The sequence below is a fragment of the Pelophylax lessonae genome (assembly GCF_965119305.1).
Source record: "Pelophylax lessonae genome assembly, chromosome: 3".
Taxonomy (NCBI): Eukaryota; Metazoa; Chordata; class Amphibia; order Anura; family Ranidae; genus Pelophylax; species Pelophylax lessonae.
Window position 1 is genome coordinate 437398588 of NC_138770.1, and position 16304 is coordinate 437414891.

The 16304-nt window shown below is 43.6% G+C and overlaps 1 protein-coding gene across 1 annotated transcript in view; it reads right to left on the bottom strand.

Moving 5' to 3' along the window:
* MAP7 (microtubule associated protein 7) overlaps positions 1 to 16304 on the bottom strand; it is a gene marked incomplete at its 3' end in the record, with an annotated part of 231665 nt that overhangs the window by 20901 nt on the left and 194460 nt on the right. Inside the window, exons 10-12 of the mRNA XM_082250917.1 lie at positions 13449 to 13726; positions 2459 to 2627; positions 2194 to 2386 (exon numbers count right to left, since the gene is read on the bottom strand). Of these exons, the coding sequence (XP_082107043.1) occupies positions 2194 to 2386; positions 2459 to 2627; positions 13449 to 13726 (640 nt within the window). The remainder of the gene's footprint in view (positions 1 to 2193; positions 2387 to 2458; positions 2628 to 13448; positions 13727 to 16304) is intronic.

A 16304-nucleotide genomic window follows, 5' to 3' on the forward strand; every position in this document is an offset into this window, starting at 1 on the left:
CCTTCAACACTAAGATTTTGGTATTACCCTCTTCAGTCTATTAGTGGGATGAAAGCCTGAAAAGTTTTAAAAATAATCCCAATCAGTGTTATTACAATAAAAAACATTTCTCCTGAACTACAAAAAAAAAAAAAAAAAAAAAAAAAAAAAAGAATTGCAGTCCCATTTCATAGTCAATAACTACTTAAACCTGAGTTGTGGAGAAATATAAAAAGACACTTTTTATTCCCGTTATAGATTCATTTAAAAAAAAAAAAAAAAAACATTATAGGAAATGTAAAGTTGTTCTGTACACAACTCTTCCTTTTGAACCAACTTGTGGAGCTTAAAGCTAATCTCCAGGTTTCCTGTGATTTTAATTGGTGAATTTGGACAAAACTGAGTGGCGCTCAGCCATTCATTAGCAGCTTTGTATTCTGTGAATGAATGTAAAGCTTGCCATGATTGGATGAGGGGGAGGCCGGTGTACCACATAGTGAAAGGAATAGTTCATTTGGAGCTTACATAAAAGATTTAAAGTCACAGGAAACCTGGCGATCACCTTGGCTCTGTTTATTGTTCTCTGATCTCTTAGTTTGCTTCTTTGATATATAGCCTGTTTTATTAACTCAATACCTCAAACTGAAATTTACACACACTAATAAATGATTGGATAAAGAAACGAATCGTCTCTTATCAGATTGCTAAAGTGGAACTTCACTCTCCCAATCAACATTGATTATTTTTAATCCTCATGCTGCTAGCATTAGTAAATAGATAGGAAAGTGTATCATATTTACTTGTTTTAAACTTTTTTTTTTACATTTCTTCAGTTACTTTCTTGTTTCTTGCCTAGGCAAATTATGTCATACATCCCAGGAGTCTTCAGGAGGGAAGGAGAGGAGGAGGGTTTTCTCAGCTAAGCACACTCTCCTGCCTGCATGCTGGAGCTAAAAGCAGATGGATTCCAGTAAAGCCCCGTACACACGCACAGATTGTTGGCCAACTGATCGGCCAACTTTTGTCCAGTGTTGTTTGTTGGTTGAAATGTGCTCTAGACTTGCACTGGACTTTTGTTGGCCAACAAAAACCAACTTCAGAAGTGATGTCATGTTCTGGTTGACTTTCAGTGTGTTTTTTCTTCTCTGAGCATGCCCAGTCTTGCTCATCTGATTTTTGTCTGCCGAAATCTGTACTGACCGAGGAACAATCGGCCGTTCTTTGTTGGCCAACAAAAATTTTATAGCATGCACACTAGATTTTTTTCGGCCGAAAATTTGCAGTTGGTTGTCGGAAGCATCATACCAACAAGTCAACAATCGGCAGATCGGACGTTGGCCAACAATTTATGGCCAACAATCGTGCGTGTGTACGGGGCTTAAGTAAATTCTACATGAATCATTTTCCCTTACTCAAAATGGCCATGGCCAGAAATGCTAGGGGGCTGTGTTTAAAACTGATTTCTAAAAAAAAAAAAAAAAAAAAAGTATAAAGACATTAAATGGATGGAGGAGATTGCTTTGAATATTAAAATAAAATACATAGTGTTTTTGGTTTGTGGTGTTCAAATGCATTGAAGATCCGCTTTAGGTCTGAATATTCAGTCAGCTAAATCATGGCTTGAAAGCAGGTAGCATCAGTTGTGCTATCTATTTAGCTATAGTGCTTTCGGAATCCTTTGTCATGTATTAAATATTTGTAAAAGAAACATGGATCGTAAAATTTGGGTTTAACATGCTTCTGAGAAAAGGTTTTGAAGCCAGCTAAAGTGCAAATTTTCCTGCTTAGGTAAGCATAAACACAAATTCTTTTTTTCATTTTCAAAGAGTTAAGTGTGACCACCTGGCAGCACCCATGGCCTAAATACAGCCATATGGCATTACATGTGACTTATTTCTACTACCCCAACAGAGTCTTTAAAGCTGAAGTAGAGATAAACAGGCAAACTCGCCATTCAGCACTTGGTTACACAATCTATTTCTTTCATAGTAATATAGCTCACAACTCACCCACTGACATATTACGGTATATCTCTGAGAGACTCCAGCTTTCAGATGGGTTCTACCTCCCTCATAGAGGCAATACAACTGCTAAACCTTTGTGTTATTCTGTAGCAGTATTATAGTACACTACATCTTAATCACATATATCCACTGTAATACAAGCATCTAATGTCAGATTAGGCACTTTAGAGTGCCTGCAGCAGGGACGTACTTGTTTCTGCAGACGCTCTGCTTCCTCACGTTCCCTCTGTTCTCGCTCTTCTGCTTGCTGTTTATGAATCTTTTCTCTTTCTTGGAGCTCCTTTTCCTCCTTCTGTTTTCTCTCTTCTTCCTGCTGTCGTGCCTCCTCTTCTCGTTTAGCTCGCTCTTCGGCTTTCCGCCGAGCTAATTCCTCCTTCTTTTGCCTACAAAATTATATTAATTAGTATACATGTTCAATTCATTGATGCCAAAAGAAAAAGTAAAAGAATATTTACCGTTCTTCCTCCTCTTTTTCCCTCTTTTCCTGGTCTTCTCGCTCCCGTTGTTCTCGAGCAAGTCTCCTTTTTTCTGCAAGAATTCTGGTTGCTTCTTCTGGGTTAGTGGTCCCAGCAAATTGCTTATTAGACACTGTAGGTGATGGTGTAACTGGTGTAGATGGCAACGCTGTAGAATGATCAACAGGATCAAAAGGAAAACAGTCACATCTATTATAAAGATATTAGGATTCACTAGTACAATGTTCTTCATAGAGCACTGCAAATTATACGATTTCAAATCCATAAAAAAAAAGTCCATATAAGTGCTGTATTTAAGCTTCTGTGGTGCAGAGACGAATAAACAGAAAATGTTTTTTTCTAATAGGGTCAGTGCAACAAAAAGTGATAGTTTAAGGATAGGTGGAGGTCATTAAAGCGAAAATTCACCCAAAAGGAGGGGGAGTGGGTACCTAGTTTTGAACCGCTACCCTAGGCAATTGAGTCCGCAGACTTGTCACAGGTCCCAGAAGGCAGTGGGACCATACACAAAGCGCATGCACAGTGGGAAGTTGGCTGTGAGGCTGCAAGGAGTCACAGCCAGCTGCCCACAGTTACCAGGCTGGTGTCGGCACCCGAATGGTGGTGAAGCAACTGGTTCGGATGAGGATAGCGCTGGATCCCTGGACAGGTAAGTGTCTGTTTATTAAAAGTCAGCCACTTCACTTTTTGTATCTCATGACATTTCATTTTAAAAGAAATGACTGAAGCCCCTCTTAAGCTACATTCACACTAGCGATTTAAGCTGCGTGAGTGGCTACGTGCAGCCACCGGCCCCACTGATTATTATGACAGTTGGCTGGCGGCCAAAATTATTTGTGGCAGTCCACACAGCCAGCAATCATCCCAGGTAAATGCTGGATGTGCAGAGAGCTGCTAATAGCTGTGGCCGCTGGCCACCTGTCATAGTGAATGGGGCTGGTGGCCGCACCTAGCTGCAGTGGGAATCAGAGGATTCCTTCCATTATAATTCACGCCGTGCCTAAATTGTTAGTTTAAATGTAGCCTTATAGAGCTTAAAACTGGATTTTTATCTTACCGTAAAATCCTTTTCTCTGATGTTCATTGATGGACAAAGCTCCATATCTTCTTGACTTATGGGTTTATGTTGCGCTCCATAGGAGTAGGACACTAGGTGGGAAAAAAATTGTCCACGCCTATAGGGCAGTCCCAGAGGGTATACTCCCACTTCCTGCTATAGGACTTTAGTTTTGTAACGAGCAGTGTCAGAAGAACATAAAACCCAACTCAATAGAGGGGTGGATGCTGTGTCCATCAATGAACATCACAGAAAAGGATTTTACGGTAAGACAAAAATCCAGATTTTTCTTTCGTTCATTGACGGACACAGCTCCATATCTTCTTGACCGATGAGACGTCCCAAAGCAGTGTCAATATGAAGGGGTGGGAATAACACAGCAAGAAAAAACACACACACTTCCCAAAGGCTAAACATGGCCAACCAGGCAAAACAAGAGCTCAACCAGGAACAACTAGAACTCACCTGACAAAAACACACCCTCAAATTGAACTAAACTTCTCCAACAGCGGCCTGCAAAGCCTTGCGGCCGAAAGAAGCATCCGCAGATGCCAACACATCCACCTTCTAACATTTTGTGAAATGTGGCCGCCTTGCATACCTGCATCACTGATGCCTGATGATGGAAGGCCCAGGAGGCACTAAGCGCCCCCGCAGAATGTGCCTTAACAGGGAAAGGAGGATCCTGACCCTTAATGGAATAGGCCTGCACCACCGTTTGTCTGATCCATCTGGAAATGGTCACAGTAGATGTGGCCATACCCTTACAGTTTCCATCCATAAGATCAAACAAAGAATCTGATTTCCAGAACGACTCAGTCACCCCCAGGTACACCCTGATTGCCCAAACCACATCCACAGAATATCTTTAGGATGCTTAGGGACACAGAGAAGGCAACACAATGTCTTCATTTAAATGGAAACCAGAGATGAATTTAGGAAGGAATGACTGACAGGTATGAAGCACCACCTCTGTGAACCACCAGGTAAGGTCAACGACAGGACAATGTAGCCAGCTCCGACACCCTGCGCACAGAAGTAATAGCCACCAAGAAAGCTATCTTATGTGTCAAAGTGAGCAGAGGAATCTCACAATTATTTTCAAAGGGCGATTTCTGAAGAACCGGCAGCACCAAATTGAGGTCCCACAGAGGCAACTGAGACTTCACAGGGGGAGCCAGGTGACGGACCCCCTGAACAAAAGGTTTGAACCAAGGAATTTGTGGCCAACGGGCATTGAAAGAAAATCACCAGTGCCGATATCTGGCCTTTGATGGTACCCAAGGCCAAACGCTGATCTACACCGCTTTGGAGAAACTCCAAGACATGAGACACCGAGAAGGAATGGGAAGAAACCCCCCCCTCCCCCCCCGAGACTCATTCCAAGTAACGTACGCCCTCCAGACTCGATGATGAATTTTCCTAGAAGTAGATTTTCTAGCTTTTAACAATGTAAGAATCGCTGATTCAGACACCCCTCTATGCTTCAACACCTGGCTTTCAATAGCCAGGCCGTCAAAACCATTGACTATAAAGCAGGATGGAAGATCGGTCCTTGAGTTAACAGATCTTTTCTAGGAGGGAGTCTCCAAGAGACATTGGCGACCAGCCGTACTAGGTCTGCGTACCAGGACCTGCAAGGCCAGTCTGGTGCCACTGGGATGACTGGAATCCCTTCTGCCTCGATCCTTCACAAAAGTCTCAGCAGAAGAGTCTGTGGAGGAAATGCGTACATTAGATGATATTTTGCTCCAAGAAGCTACAAAAGCGTTCGTGGCATTGGCCAGTAGATCCCGAGACCTTGCACCTTCCTGTTGAGACGAGAGGTCAACATCGGGAGTCCCCCACCTGAGGCATAGTTCATGAAACACCTCCTGGTGGAGAGACCAGTCTCCCTGATCCAACTTCAATCGACTGAGTTAATCCGCCTGCCAATTTTCCACCCCTGGAAAATGCACGGCAGAGATGGCTGGATTCTGCCCATCTTAGAATGCCGGCTACTTCCCAGGCCGCTAAGGCACTTTTGGTGCCCCCTTGATGACTGACATATTCCACAGCCATGGCATTGTCTGATTAAATCCTCGCCCCTGCAGACGATCCGTCCAATGAATTAGGCAAAGCCTGATTGCCCAAATTTCCAGTATATTGATCGGCAGACTGGACTCCACCCGAGTCCAAACCCCCTGAGCCGGATCCATACCCAAGACACCTCCCCATCTGGAGAGGCTGGCATTCATTATGACCACTATCCAGTACAGGGGAAGAAAGTATTTTACCTGTCAAAACCCCGGAGAGCAGAGCCACCAGATCAGGGATCCACTCGGCTCAACAGGATCAGATTGTCTAGAGACTGTGGATTCTTGTTCAATTTGAGGAGGATCTCCTTCCGTATAGACCTGGTATGGAACTGAGCAAATGGAACTGCCTTGAAGGTGGAGACCATCAGGCCCAGCACTTGCATTACAAGTCCTGAGGGATGTTTGCCGAATGGACAACAGGAGCCGTGTCGCATCCTGTAACTTCTCGGGTTTCACCTCCGGAAGAATCACCTCCGGAAGAAACACCCGGGCTAAGTTCGTGTCCAAGGTCAGGCCCAGATAGTCAAGTTTTGTGGATGGAACTAGACCAGATTTTTGGCAATTCAGTTTTCATCCGAACTCTTGCAAAGTTCACACCGAAATGTCTAGATAGTCTTTCAGGGCATTCGGAGACTCTGCTCACAGAAGGCGATCATCCAGGTACCCCAGCACCGCAATTCCCTTCTGCCTCAGTAAAGCCAACACCGGGGCCAACACTTTTGTAAACACCCGAGGGGCTGAGGCGAGACCAAAGGGTAATGCCACGAATTGATAGTGCTCTTCGTCCACAGCAAAGTGAAGGAAACACTGATAAACGACATATATTGGGATATGAAGGTAAGCGTCCTTGATAAATCGACAAGAGGCCAGGAAATCCCCTTGATGAAGGGATGCTACCACCGTGCGCATGGATTCCAGTCGAAATTTCTTAACCCGCACAAAGCCGTTCAAAGCTTTCAGATCCAGAATGGGAAGGACCTTGCCTTCCTTCCTAGGAACAGTAAACCGGTTTGAATAAAACCTCTGAAAGCATTCCGGAACCGGTACAATGACCCCCTCTGAGAGCAGATCCTGTACCTCCCCAAGAAAACCTTGTAGACTATCTGGGGACAAAGGCAGATTGGAGAGAAAGAACCTTGCTGGAGGCAAGGACTGCAACTCAATCTTGTACCCAGACTGAATCAATTTGTGGACCCATTTATCTTGAACCCAGGAGGTCCACGGATCCAGAAGAAAGTATGCGTGAGGGCGCTCCTTCAGGCAGAAGCAAGCTTGTCTGCAGTCCCGGAAGGACTTGCTGCGGGGTTATGGGTGGATTTTGATGCCTGGTCCTTAGATCCCGAAGAACAAAAGAACAGCTTATGAGCCAAGAAGAAAGGACCACGCTTGCGATGAGTCTCTACTCCTGGCAGACTGCGGAAGCAGAGTACTCTTACTTCCTGTAAGACCCTTAATGATCTCCTCCATGGAAGCACCGAACGAGCAGTCCCCTACAAAAGGGAAATCAGTCAATATCTTCTTGGAAGCCTGGTCCGCAGACCAGTATTTCAGCCATATAATGCGGTGCACTGCCATCACGGACACCCTGCAAGCTAGGGGGGCGGCATCCAGAGAGGCATCACAGATTTACTGCAACCCCTGCACCAACTGGCCTGCCAGCTCCGCCAGGTCATGAGGAGGTTGTCCACCTTCCAAATCCTGGTACAGGAGCTTAGCCCATTCCGTTAATGTCTGTGAAACCAAGGCTATGGCAAACACTGGCCACAGAATAATACTGGCAAAGGTGAAAAGGTATTGTACCAGATATTCAGCTCTCTTGTCAAAGGGGTCTTTAAAGGACGGAGAGTCCTCCACCGGAAGGAGGGTGGCTTTATTCAACCTGAAAACCTGAGAGTCCACCACGGACGGTACTGTCAGTTTCTTTAGCAGGGACTCTTCAAACGGATACCTTCTAGCAAAGCGCTTAGAGACCCAGACAGTGTGTTTGGAGGAACTCCACTGACTTGCGATAATGTTGTCGAAATAGGCGGAAAAGGGAAATACCTTTGCCTGCCTTGGAAGTTCTGCGGACACCAAACTGCACCTTCGCAGCCGACGCAGTAGTAGCTGCGTCCTCCAATTTTAAAGTTTCCCCCAATGATACAATCAATGCATCCACCAGCGCCTTTTCAAGTGCGACTGTAGTGGAAGAGGAATCATCCTCACTATCAGAACATGTGGACGCAGACCCAGTAGGGTGACTCGTGTCCGTGGCAGTCAAATCCACCTCAGAATCTGAGGATGCAGGTGAAGGCAGAGGATGCTTTTTAAGTCCTATTTTGGAGGGCCAAATCTACTTCAGACACCAGTTTCTGCAGGACGGCAGTCATAGCAGACAAGGCGGACTGGGACCCCGCAGGTCCCGCAGCCTCAGAGAGGGGATCAGGTGGTGATACAAGCTCCAGGGACTCCATGGGTTAACCTGGAACCGGCAACAAAATGTGTAAAATTGCTGTGACAAAATACCAACCCACCACTGAACCAGCGGTACTACAAGTCCCAGTGCACCAAAATCGCTATAACAGCAAGACAGAGCTCACCACCCTCATCACAAATGCGGAGTGTCAGGCTGCACGCCATGCGGTGATCAGAGATGAAGAGGAAGTTCATAGAACTGCCACTAGAGGCCCAACGCCGAATCACCTCCCCATAGTCTCAAAAAACATGGCTGCCGCTTGATAGTAATGGGAAACTACAAGAAAATGGCCGCCGGACTACACAAACATGGCCGCCGATAGATACAGCAGCCATCCACAACAAAATGGCGGCTGTATGCGGCACCCACACAGCTCCCGGGACCCTCCAAGGACCACTGGGTCCCCCCCAAAAAAAGCTGCATTTGTGCCACTGGCGGCAACCAGGGGAGAGGGTTGAGAAGGTACGGGTGAATGGTCCTCAGAGGGACCCTGATATGGAGGGGGTGTAAAGTGCGAAGGAAGGGCATTCGGTGCGGGTCCAACCAACCCAGGGAGGGGCTCACGTCTACCCTGAGGGACCATCAGAGGGGTGGGGGGACACTACTTACCACACCATGGGATAAGGTGGGCACCATTCCAGACAGGACACCCTCCATCCTGGCATGGGGGTGCTGCGGGCCAGAGGTACGCTGCGCTCAGGTCATGACCAGGATCGTGACCAGGGCTATGTCTCCTCGCGAGACATTTAACTCGCCGGCCAGTCCCTGTCCAGTGGGGCTATGTTGCGGCCAACCCAGCATGGAGCTAAGGTCGGGTCACGTTCGCTTGCAAGACTGGGAAGACTAGGATATCCAGTCCGTCGCCCAGTCTGGCAGTTGATTATAGTTCTCACAGGAACAGAAAATAATAAAAAGAAAATTATTTCTTAATGGAAAAAATGATAGGGCCAGAAATCCCAGCACAGAACTAGGTCCTTACTCCTGACTAGGCAGAAAAAAAAAAAACTGAAGTCCTATATCAGGAAGTGGGAGTATACCCTCTGGGACTGCCCTATAGGCGTGGTCAAATTTTTTTCCTATGGAGAGCAGCATAAACTCATCGGACAAGAAGATATGGAGCTGCGTTTGTCAATAAAAGAAAGAGAAAACTTAATTAGGGAGATTTCTCGGTTTTAGTTACCAACACTGTTCCTGTTCACAAGGGAATTTGGGGTGTTCCTACCCACCCATGTGTGTTCCAGACTCTCATGGTATATTCTCCATGAAATAAAAAAAAATCAAAAAAAAGAAGAATGGATTGTCTCAGATATCGCACGAACAAGGTTCAAAGCGGTAAAAGAAATTGTCAGGTGGTTTATAGCATTTTTCACAAACGTTATATCCATTTCATGTGGACTGCAATGAATGAAGTTACCTTTTTCCTCTATATAATTCCTGTCATTCTTTTATCACTGACATAATTAGGAAGACATAATTAAAAAGAATCCAAGCATAACAATGGAATATAAACCTCTCATGTATACATGAGAAAAAAAAACAAAAAAAAAAAAACATCCAAACTTTACGTAGGCTGTTTTTGGACATGTAGCCTATTTACACTTTTTTTTTCATTTGTTCCCCATGTGCTCTAATCCTTATGACGACTTTGGAGGTGGGTACGTATGGTAATACACCCGACTATGATTAAGGTAATAGGGCACCTGATAATTCTGGATATGCGAACCAGCAAAGGCAAGGTTTTTTTTCACAGGAGGATTAAACCCAAAAAGAGGAATGGAAAGAAAAGGAGGCACCAGAGGGGGGAGGCGGATCCGCTCAAAAAAGGCGGCGGGTCTGTGGAGCCAGGGCCTTTTTAATCTAAGCTCAGCCCAGTTGTCTTTGGATGAACAATTTGTCTTAAATCACGGTTTGAAATTAACCCCGCCACGACCCCTCAATAAATTTGAGACCTTTATGAACTTTCAAAAGTTCATAAGAAAAATCAATATTAAGCGATTGATTATGATGCCACAAATCCCTTTCGTACTAAGGCTATGGCCTCCACTGAGATGAAATTTACTCCTCTGTCAAATGCTTCAACATTCAATCCCCCTGGGCGGATTGCCCCTTCGGTCACGGTTTTTAGAGACCTAGTGGCTAAGGATATTGAAAATCTAAATATACGGAGGGGAAGAGAGGAGCTCAGCTTTAAGAGAGGTCTTGCATCTCTTAAGGAGAGGTCAGATGTAGTAGTGCATCCTGCCGATAAGGGAGGTGGGGTTGTAGTTATGGATAAGGAGGCCTAAGCAACTTAGATGCAGCGCCTCATTTCTGACACAGATACATACGCACCCCTTGTCGGCAACCCTACTGTTAAATTTAAGAAGGTACTTACTAATTTGGTTGAAGAGGGTTTTTAAGAATAATATCACCAAAAAAGGAGAAGGCATTTCTGGTACCCTCATCACCCAGAGTGCCGATAATTTACTTTTTACCCAAAATTCATAAGGGCCACTCCCCAGGGAGGCCAATAATTAGTGGGATTGACTATTACATCGAGGGCTGGGAAATATATAAATTTTTTCTTACAGCCTCTGGTGTTAAATACTCCCTCTTATTTAAGGGATTCCACGCAAGTGATTTACGGGAAATACAGTGGAGGGAGGATCTCATCTTGGTGACGGCTGATGTTTCCTCCCTTTACACTGTAATTTCCCATGAACACGGATGAGAGGCGGTGGAGTTTTTTTCTTTCGAGAGGTGCTTCATTACACCCTAGGCAATGCCAGTTTATATTGTCTTGGCTTGAGTACTGCATGTCGCGTAGCTTTTTTTGGGTTCGACGGGAAGTACTACTTGCAAATCAAGGGTGTGGCCATGGGCGCCAAGTTGGCACAAAGTATGGCAAACTTGTATATGGCTAAGTGGGAGGAGGATGTCATCTATGGTAACCCCAGACCGATGTGCGTCTGTGGAGGAGGTACAGAGATGATGTCCTCCTCCTATGGGAGGGCACTGTTGACAACCTGCAGGAGTTCTTTTTGGAGCTTAACAACAAAAGTAGGGGTATTGATCTACAGCAGTGATGGGGAACCTTGGCACCCCAGATGTTTTGGAACTACATTTCCCATGATGCTCAGCTACACTGGAGAATGCATGATCATGGGAAATATAGTTCCAAAACATCTGGGGTGCCAAGGTTCCCCATCACTGATCTACAGTATGAAGCTAGTGAGAAAGAGGTGCACTACCTCAACTTAAAAATTAAGATTGAAGGAGGCTCTTTCTCGACATCTACCTTTTTTAAGGAGACGGACAGAAATGGATATTCTGGATACCTCCAACTGTCACCATCCGTCTTGGCTCAGGTCTGTGCCTAAAAGTCAGTTTCTCCGGTTATGCAGAAACTGTACACATTATAATGACTTCCTGAGAAAGTCTGAGGTTTTAAAATCATGATTCTTTGAAAAGGGTATGACCAACAGAAGGTAGATCAGGCCTGTATGGATGCTGGCAGTAGGGACCGTAATGAGTTACTGGACCCCAAAAATAAGGTGATTTATAAGAGCTTTGACTTTTCCTCTCTCATTAATTATTCTAACCAACACTTTGCAGTTAAGAGGATACTGCGCAAACACTGGAATGTGTTGCGGAATGATGTGGTTTTAGGACCACAGCTTCCTGACACCCCTGTGGTCATCTATAGAGGAGCACCCCCACTGAGGCTCCGGGTGGCCCCTATTATTGTTAATCCACCACGTAAACCATCATTTTTCTTCCAGAATTTGATCGTTTTTTCCCGTGCCGGAAATGCCCTATTTGTGTGTTGAACGCATATCGACCTAGAAGGGTTACCTCTTTTGAGTCCTTTTCTACCCGTAAAAAAATATTAATAAACAATTCATTACGTGTATAACTAAGTATGTAGTGTATGTTATCTGTTGCCCTTGTGGCTTAAAATACATTGGCCGTACCAATGTACAAACGTATGTTAACTTAACGAGCACGTTCCCAACATACGTAAGGGTTTGCCTGGCCATAGCCTCTCTAAACATTATGCCCTTTGCCACAATAGGGATCCCAAGGGGACTGTGTTAATTGGAAATGAGAACTTTGTGGTAGATTGGCGCAGGAGTAATATTGGTCAGGGAAATTTCACAGTTAGAGGATGGATCTATAGGGCAAAAACATACGCCCCACACGGTATGAACGTTGAGTGGGACGTAAATGCCTTTATAGCCAATAGTTGATTAATGTTCTTTATATCCTCATTTTTATGTATTCATTTTTATAATATATTTTTATATGTATTCTGTAATTTGCCCTTTTATGGTGCACTCTAATTGATGTTGTATCATTTAAATGGATTTGATTTTTATACTGTTTTTTACTTATTTTATTTATTTTATATATGTATATTTTCACTCGATTTGGTGATACGATCGGATTGGTCAAATGTAATAAAATTTAAGTTTATTTTCTGCAGGAATTGCTTTGGGTTTTTCCTGTAATTATTTATCTTTTTATGTAGCCTATTGATTTGGAACGCTGAGGGGTAATACTGTTTGTCTTCCGGTTTGGAGGCTGGCCGCCTTCGCTGGATGTTCCGCCCCTCGGCTGAAGCCGCTCGTTCCATCCTGTATAAAAAGGAGTGCGACGCGCCCGCAGACCACGCCCCTGACGACGTCATCGTTTGACGAAACGCCACGTCAGGCGGGATCAGGAGTTGACGTCATCGCGCTCGGGACGCAGCGGCCATCTTTTTGGTTAGAAACCAGAGAATTTACATGCGCTGACACTGCTCTGCAAATGTGAGTTTAACAGCCTGTTATTAATAAAATTTTATTTGAGTTCAAATATACTACTCTATGAGCGATTTTTCTATCTTTAGGGCTCCTTCGGATTGTTCTCCTCTGGGAATCTGAATGTCCTCCTTTGGGGATCTGAAAGTTTGGAGTTACCATCTAATCCATGAGAGTTTGATCTGGGATTAAGGATACCAGACGAGCCTGATTTTGGATATGTGAAAATGCTCTAATGACATCGGCCGGATGGTAAGAGGCAGTGTGGTTGGTGGTGTTACTCACTTGCCCGATCAGCTGATCTCTGCCTAAGGACTTCTGGACTGATTGGACTTACCTATAGCGCTGCACCTCCCTTTATTATTCCATGTGCTCTAATGTTTAACATTTGCAAAAGAAATTGCTCTAATTCATTTTTTCAAAGTAAACCAGTAACATTGATATATTATGAGGAATGTATCATAGTTCACCTTCGATATGAATGTTGGGCTTGATCCACATGATCATGAAGAACTGAAAGCATTATGCATACTAACTGGCCCAGGCAGCTGCTCCACTACCAGTTATTAATTACCTGTTAAAAAAATTGTCTCAGTACCTTGTACAGTTTCGTTTGTAACAGGACTTGGGCTGCGAAGCCTTTCCTCCTTGGGTAGCTCTACATCTGCTGTTAAAGGATCCTTAGGCTCTGTGTTTTCCTTAGCTGTTACCTCAGCCTGTTTGTCTTCAGTCTTTTTTTTACTTTCCTTTTTTACTGGTCGGACATTTCCAGGTGATGGTGGGCGCTGAGGGGTAGTTACCACTTTGGAACTGTTAGATAGGGATGGTGCTGGCTTAGCTGCACTAGATAAAGTGACTGATGACTTCTGCGAATGTCTGAAATCAGAAAAATTGAAAAGCCAAAATGCAAAAACCAAAATTTAACATGGTTATTCTAATATTCCTTTAAACCGAACAAAAATACATCAAAATTGTAGCTCCTGTCTCTGCAGTGGTATGCTCAACAGTAACCACCACTGACTGACACATAATTGCTCATGTTATTTAGGAGTGCTTGTGCAAGTGATACACAAACACCTTAATGTAGCTGTCATCTTTTAGGTTGTACCTATGGGGAGGGGGTGCACATGACCTCTCTTGGGGGAAGCAAAAGCAATATGCTGGGGAAAAAAAAAAAAATCAAACTTGGTTGATTGCCTTGGGCTTGGTGTGTCTGCATTTGTTCAGTAGAATTGGTAGACATGCAACCATAAAAGGACTGATGGGAATAATATTGTCTGGATATTTGCCAACCGAAACCGAGGGTACTCGCCTTACATCTGCAATAGCGGTAACATACATAAGATATCTAATGTTTATGGGAAGAAGTAAAATCCTGGCCATGAAGCCAGTGAGGGGAAAAGGTAAAGTACTTTTCCAGTAAAACTCTAAAATAATTTTACTCATTTTTGAAGCAGGATTGTTCAGTAACATACACCACATCTCTCATTATCTATCCTAAGACCTGCTGTTTATTCTACAGATGCCCACAAACCTGAAAATGTATCTATGGCAGTGCTACCCCTAACAAATGGCCTGTCTTAGCATTGCTACTTTTATATAAGAGCTCTGGATTACACACAATCTATGACTGCATAGGGAAATATGACATTGTCGTGTACATTCTAGCCTATGATGCTGATAAAGTGACTTCTATACATTCTTTACAAAAAATGTGCAGATCAGGTGGTATGACCATCATGGAGTGCATATTTGTTCCAGGTCAGTGATTAAGAAAGCATGAGAGGTCTACACCCTTCTCTCCTAAGGAGCCTGAAAATAAAGGGGAGTGGGCTGGGTGTGCTGACATGATCCGACTACCCCTTTGGCACCTGTAAGAAAGGAGTGCTCTATAAACAGGAAAGTTTGGCATGAAACTCCTAATGGAGAGGGGAGTGGGTAGGAAGCACGTATTGATGTGGAATAATACGAATTATCCTAATTTATCCAATTAATGCTACCGGGAAACCATTGCTCAGAACAAGAATTACCAATGTACTGTGTTTACAGCATAACTACAGTGCAGTTCAACCAATGCTTGCCTCTGCAGTCTGTCCTAAAAGATAAACTGAATGCAATACCTGTTCTGCTGGGACTGATTGTATTTATTGTCGGCATCTAGATGGGCATATAGAAAACACTGCAGTTCTGATGAAGCTATTCCTGAGTACTACTGGAAAACACCTTTTAGAGATAAAAATGGTGCTCTTCATTGGGCTAAAGAAGCAGCTCTTCTCCTGCCTTTCAAAAGCACCATTCTAAGTGCAGTTACAAGCAATTTCCTTATTAGCATAGCAGACTGACTATATGCATAACACTAGGAGGCTGCAAGCCAGTTTGCCAAACATACTGATTACCTGCAACACAGGTAATATATTTAACCATTTTGGTAGAGGCTAGACACTGCTAGATATTCTGTAGTGAAGTTTAGTAATCATTTAATGTTGAGTAATGTACATATAACAAAACATCAGGCATGGTGGTCTGGATAAACAAAAAAAAAAAAAATCACAAAGGCTACATTGCCAAAAAGATGCATCTTTCGGACATTTTGCCAAGTGTTTTAGGGCCTGCCTCATGATGGGATTTTACTCGCATCATAGGTTTTTCTCTTCCCACACAAATCAAAGGGAATGCAAAAACAGCAATATAGAAGTTGATGCAGCTTAGAACTAAGTCAAATACAGATTGAATGCACCCATTGATAAACTCCAAAGGATCCTAAACATTCTTCCACCTGATTTAAAATGAAGGCTGAATGCACGTGAAATGCTGAATTTGCCCGTCAACACAAGATGTAAGATCTTCAACACAACAGATGATTACATCTCTTTGCTACTGTGAGATTTACCTACTTGTCCAATACCACATTAACAGACCATTGCTAACAAGTAAACAAACCTCTCAGTCACACACTGAATAGCCAGTGTAGGCTACATTTCACACAGATATGACTGACCAGAATCCCCCTTTTAACAAAATGTTCTCTATAGCTGTACCAACTCAGAGCAAGCAATGTATTGCATTTTTGCTTACATTACTCCCTCTAGATTTAAAGGCATGTGTAGTGTATCTACATACTGATTTCTTAAAGAAAAGTCTTGTTGCTGGTACCCTTATATTTTGAGAGAACCATCTTTCCTCTTATTGAAATATATGGTGGTGTATTTTCAACCCCACCAACACAATTTTTTTTTTTTTTTTTAATGCCCTCTAGACCAAGTGATCATCTAATGCTGTAGCACCCTCAGAGAGCACTGGCCTGTTTATTCTACAGGGCATACAAGAGGATAGTGTTTAGTTTATTAAATCACCCACGCCAGGAATCTGGTTTATGTATTACTGAAGTAATGAATGAGTAAAGCAAAAAAAAAATATAATAATAAACAAGGGGTAAGAGCAGCTGCTGTGACCC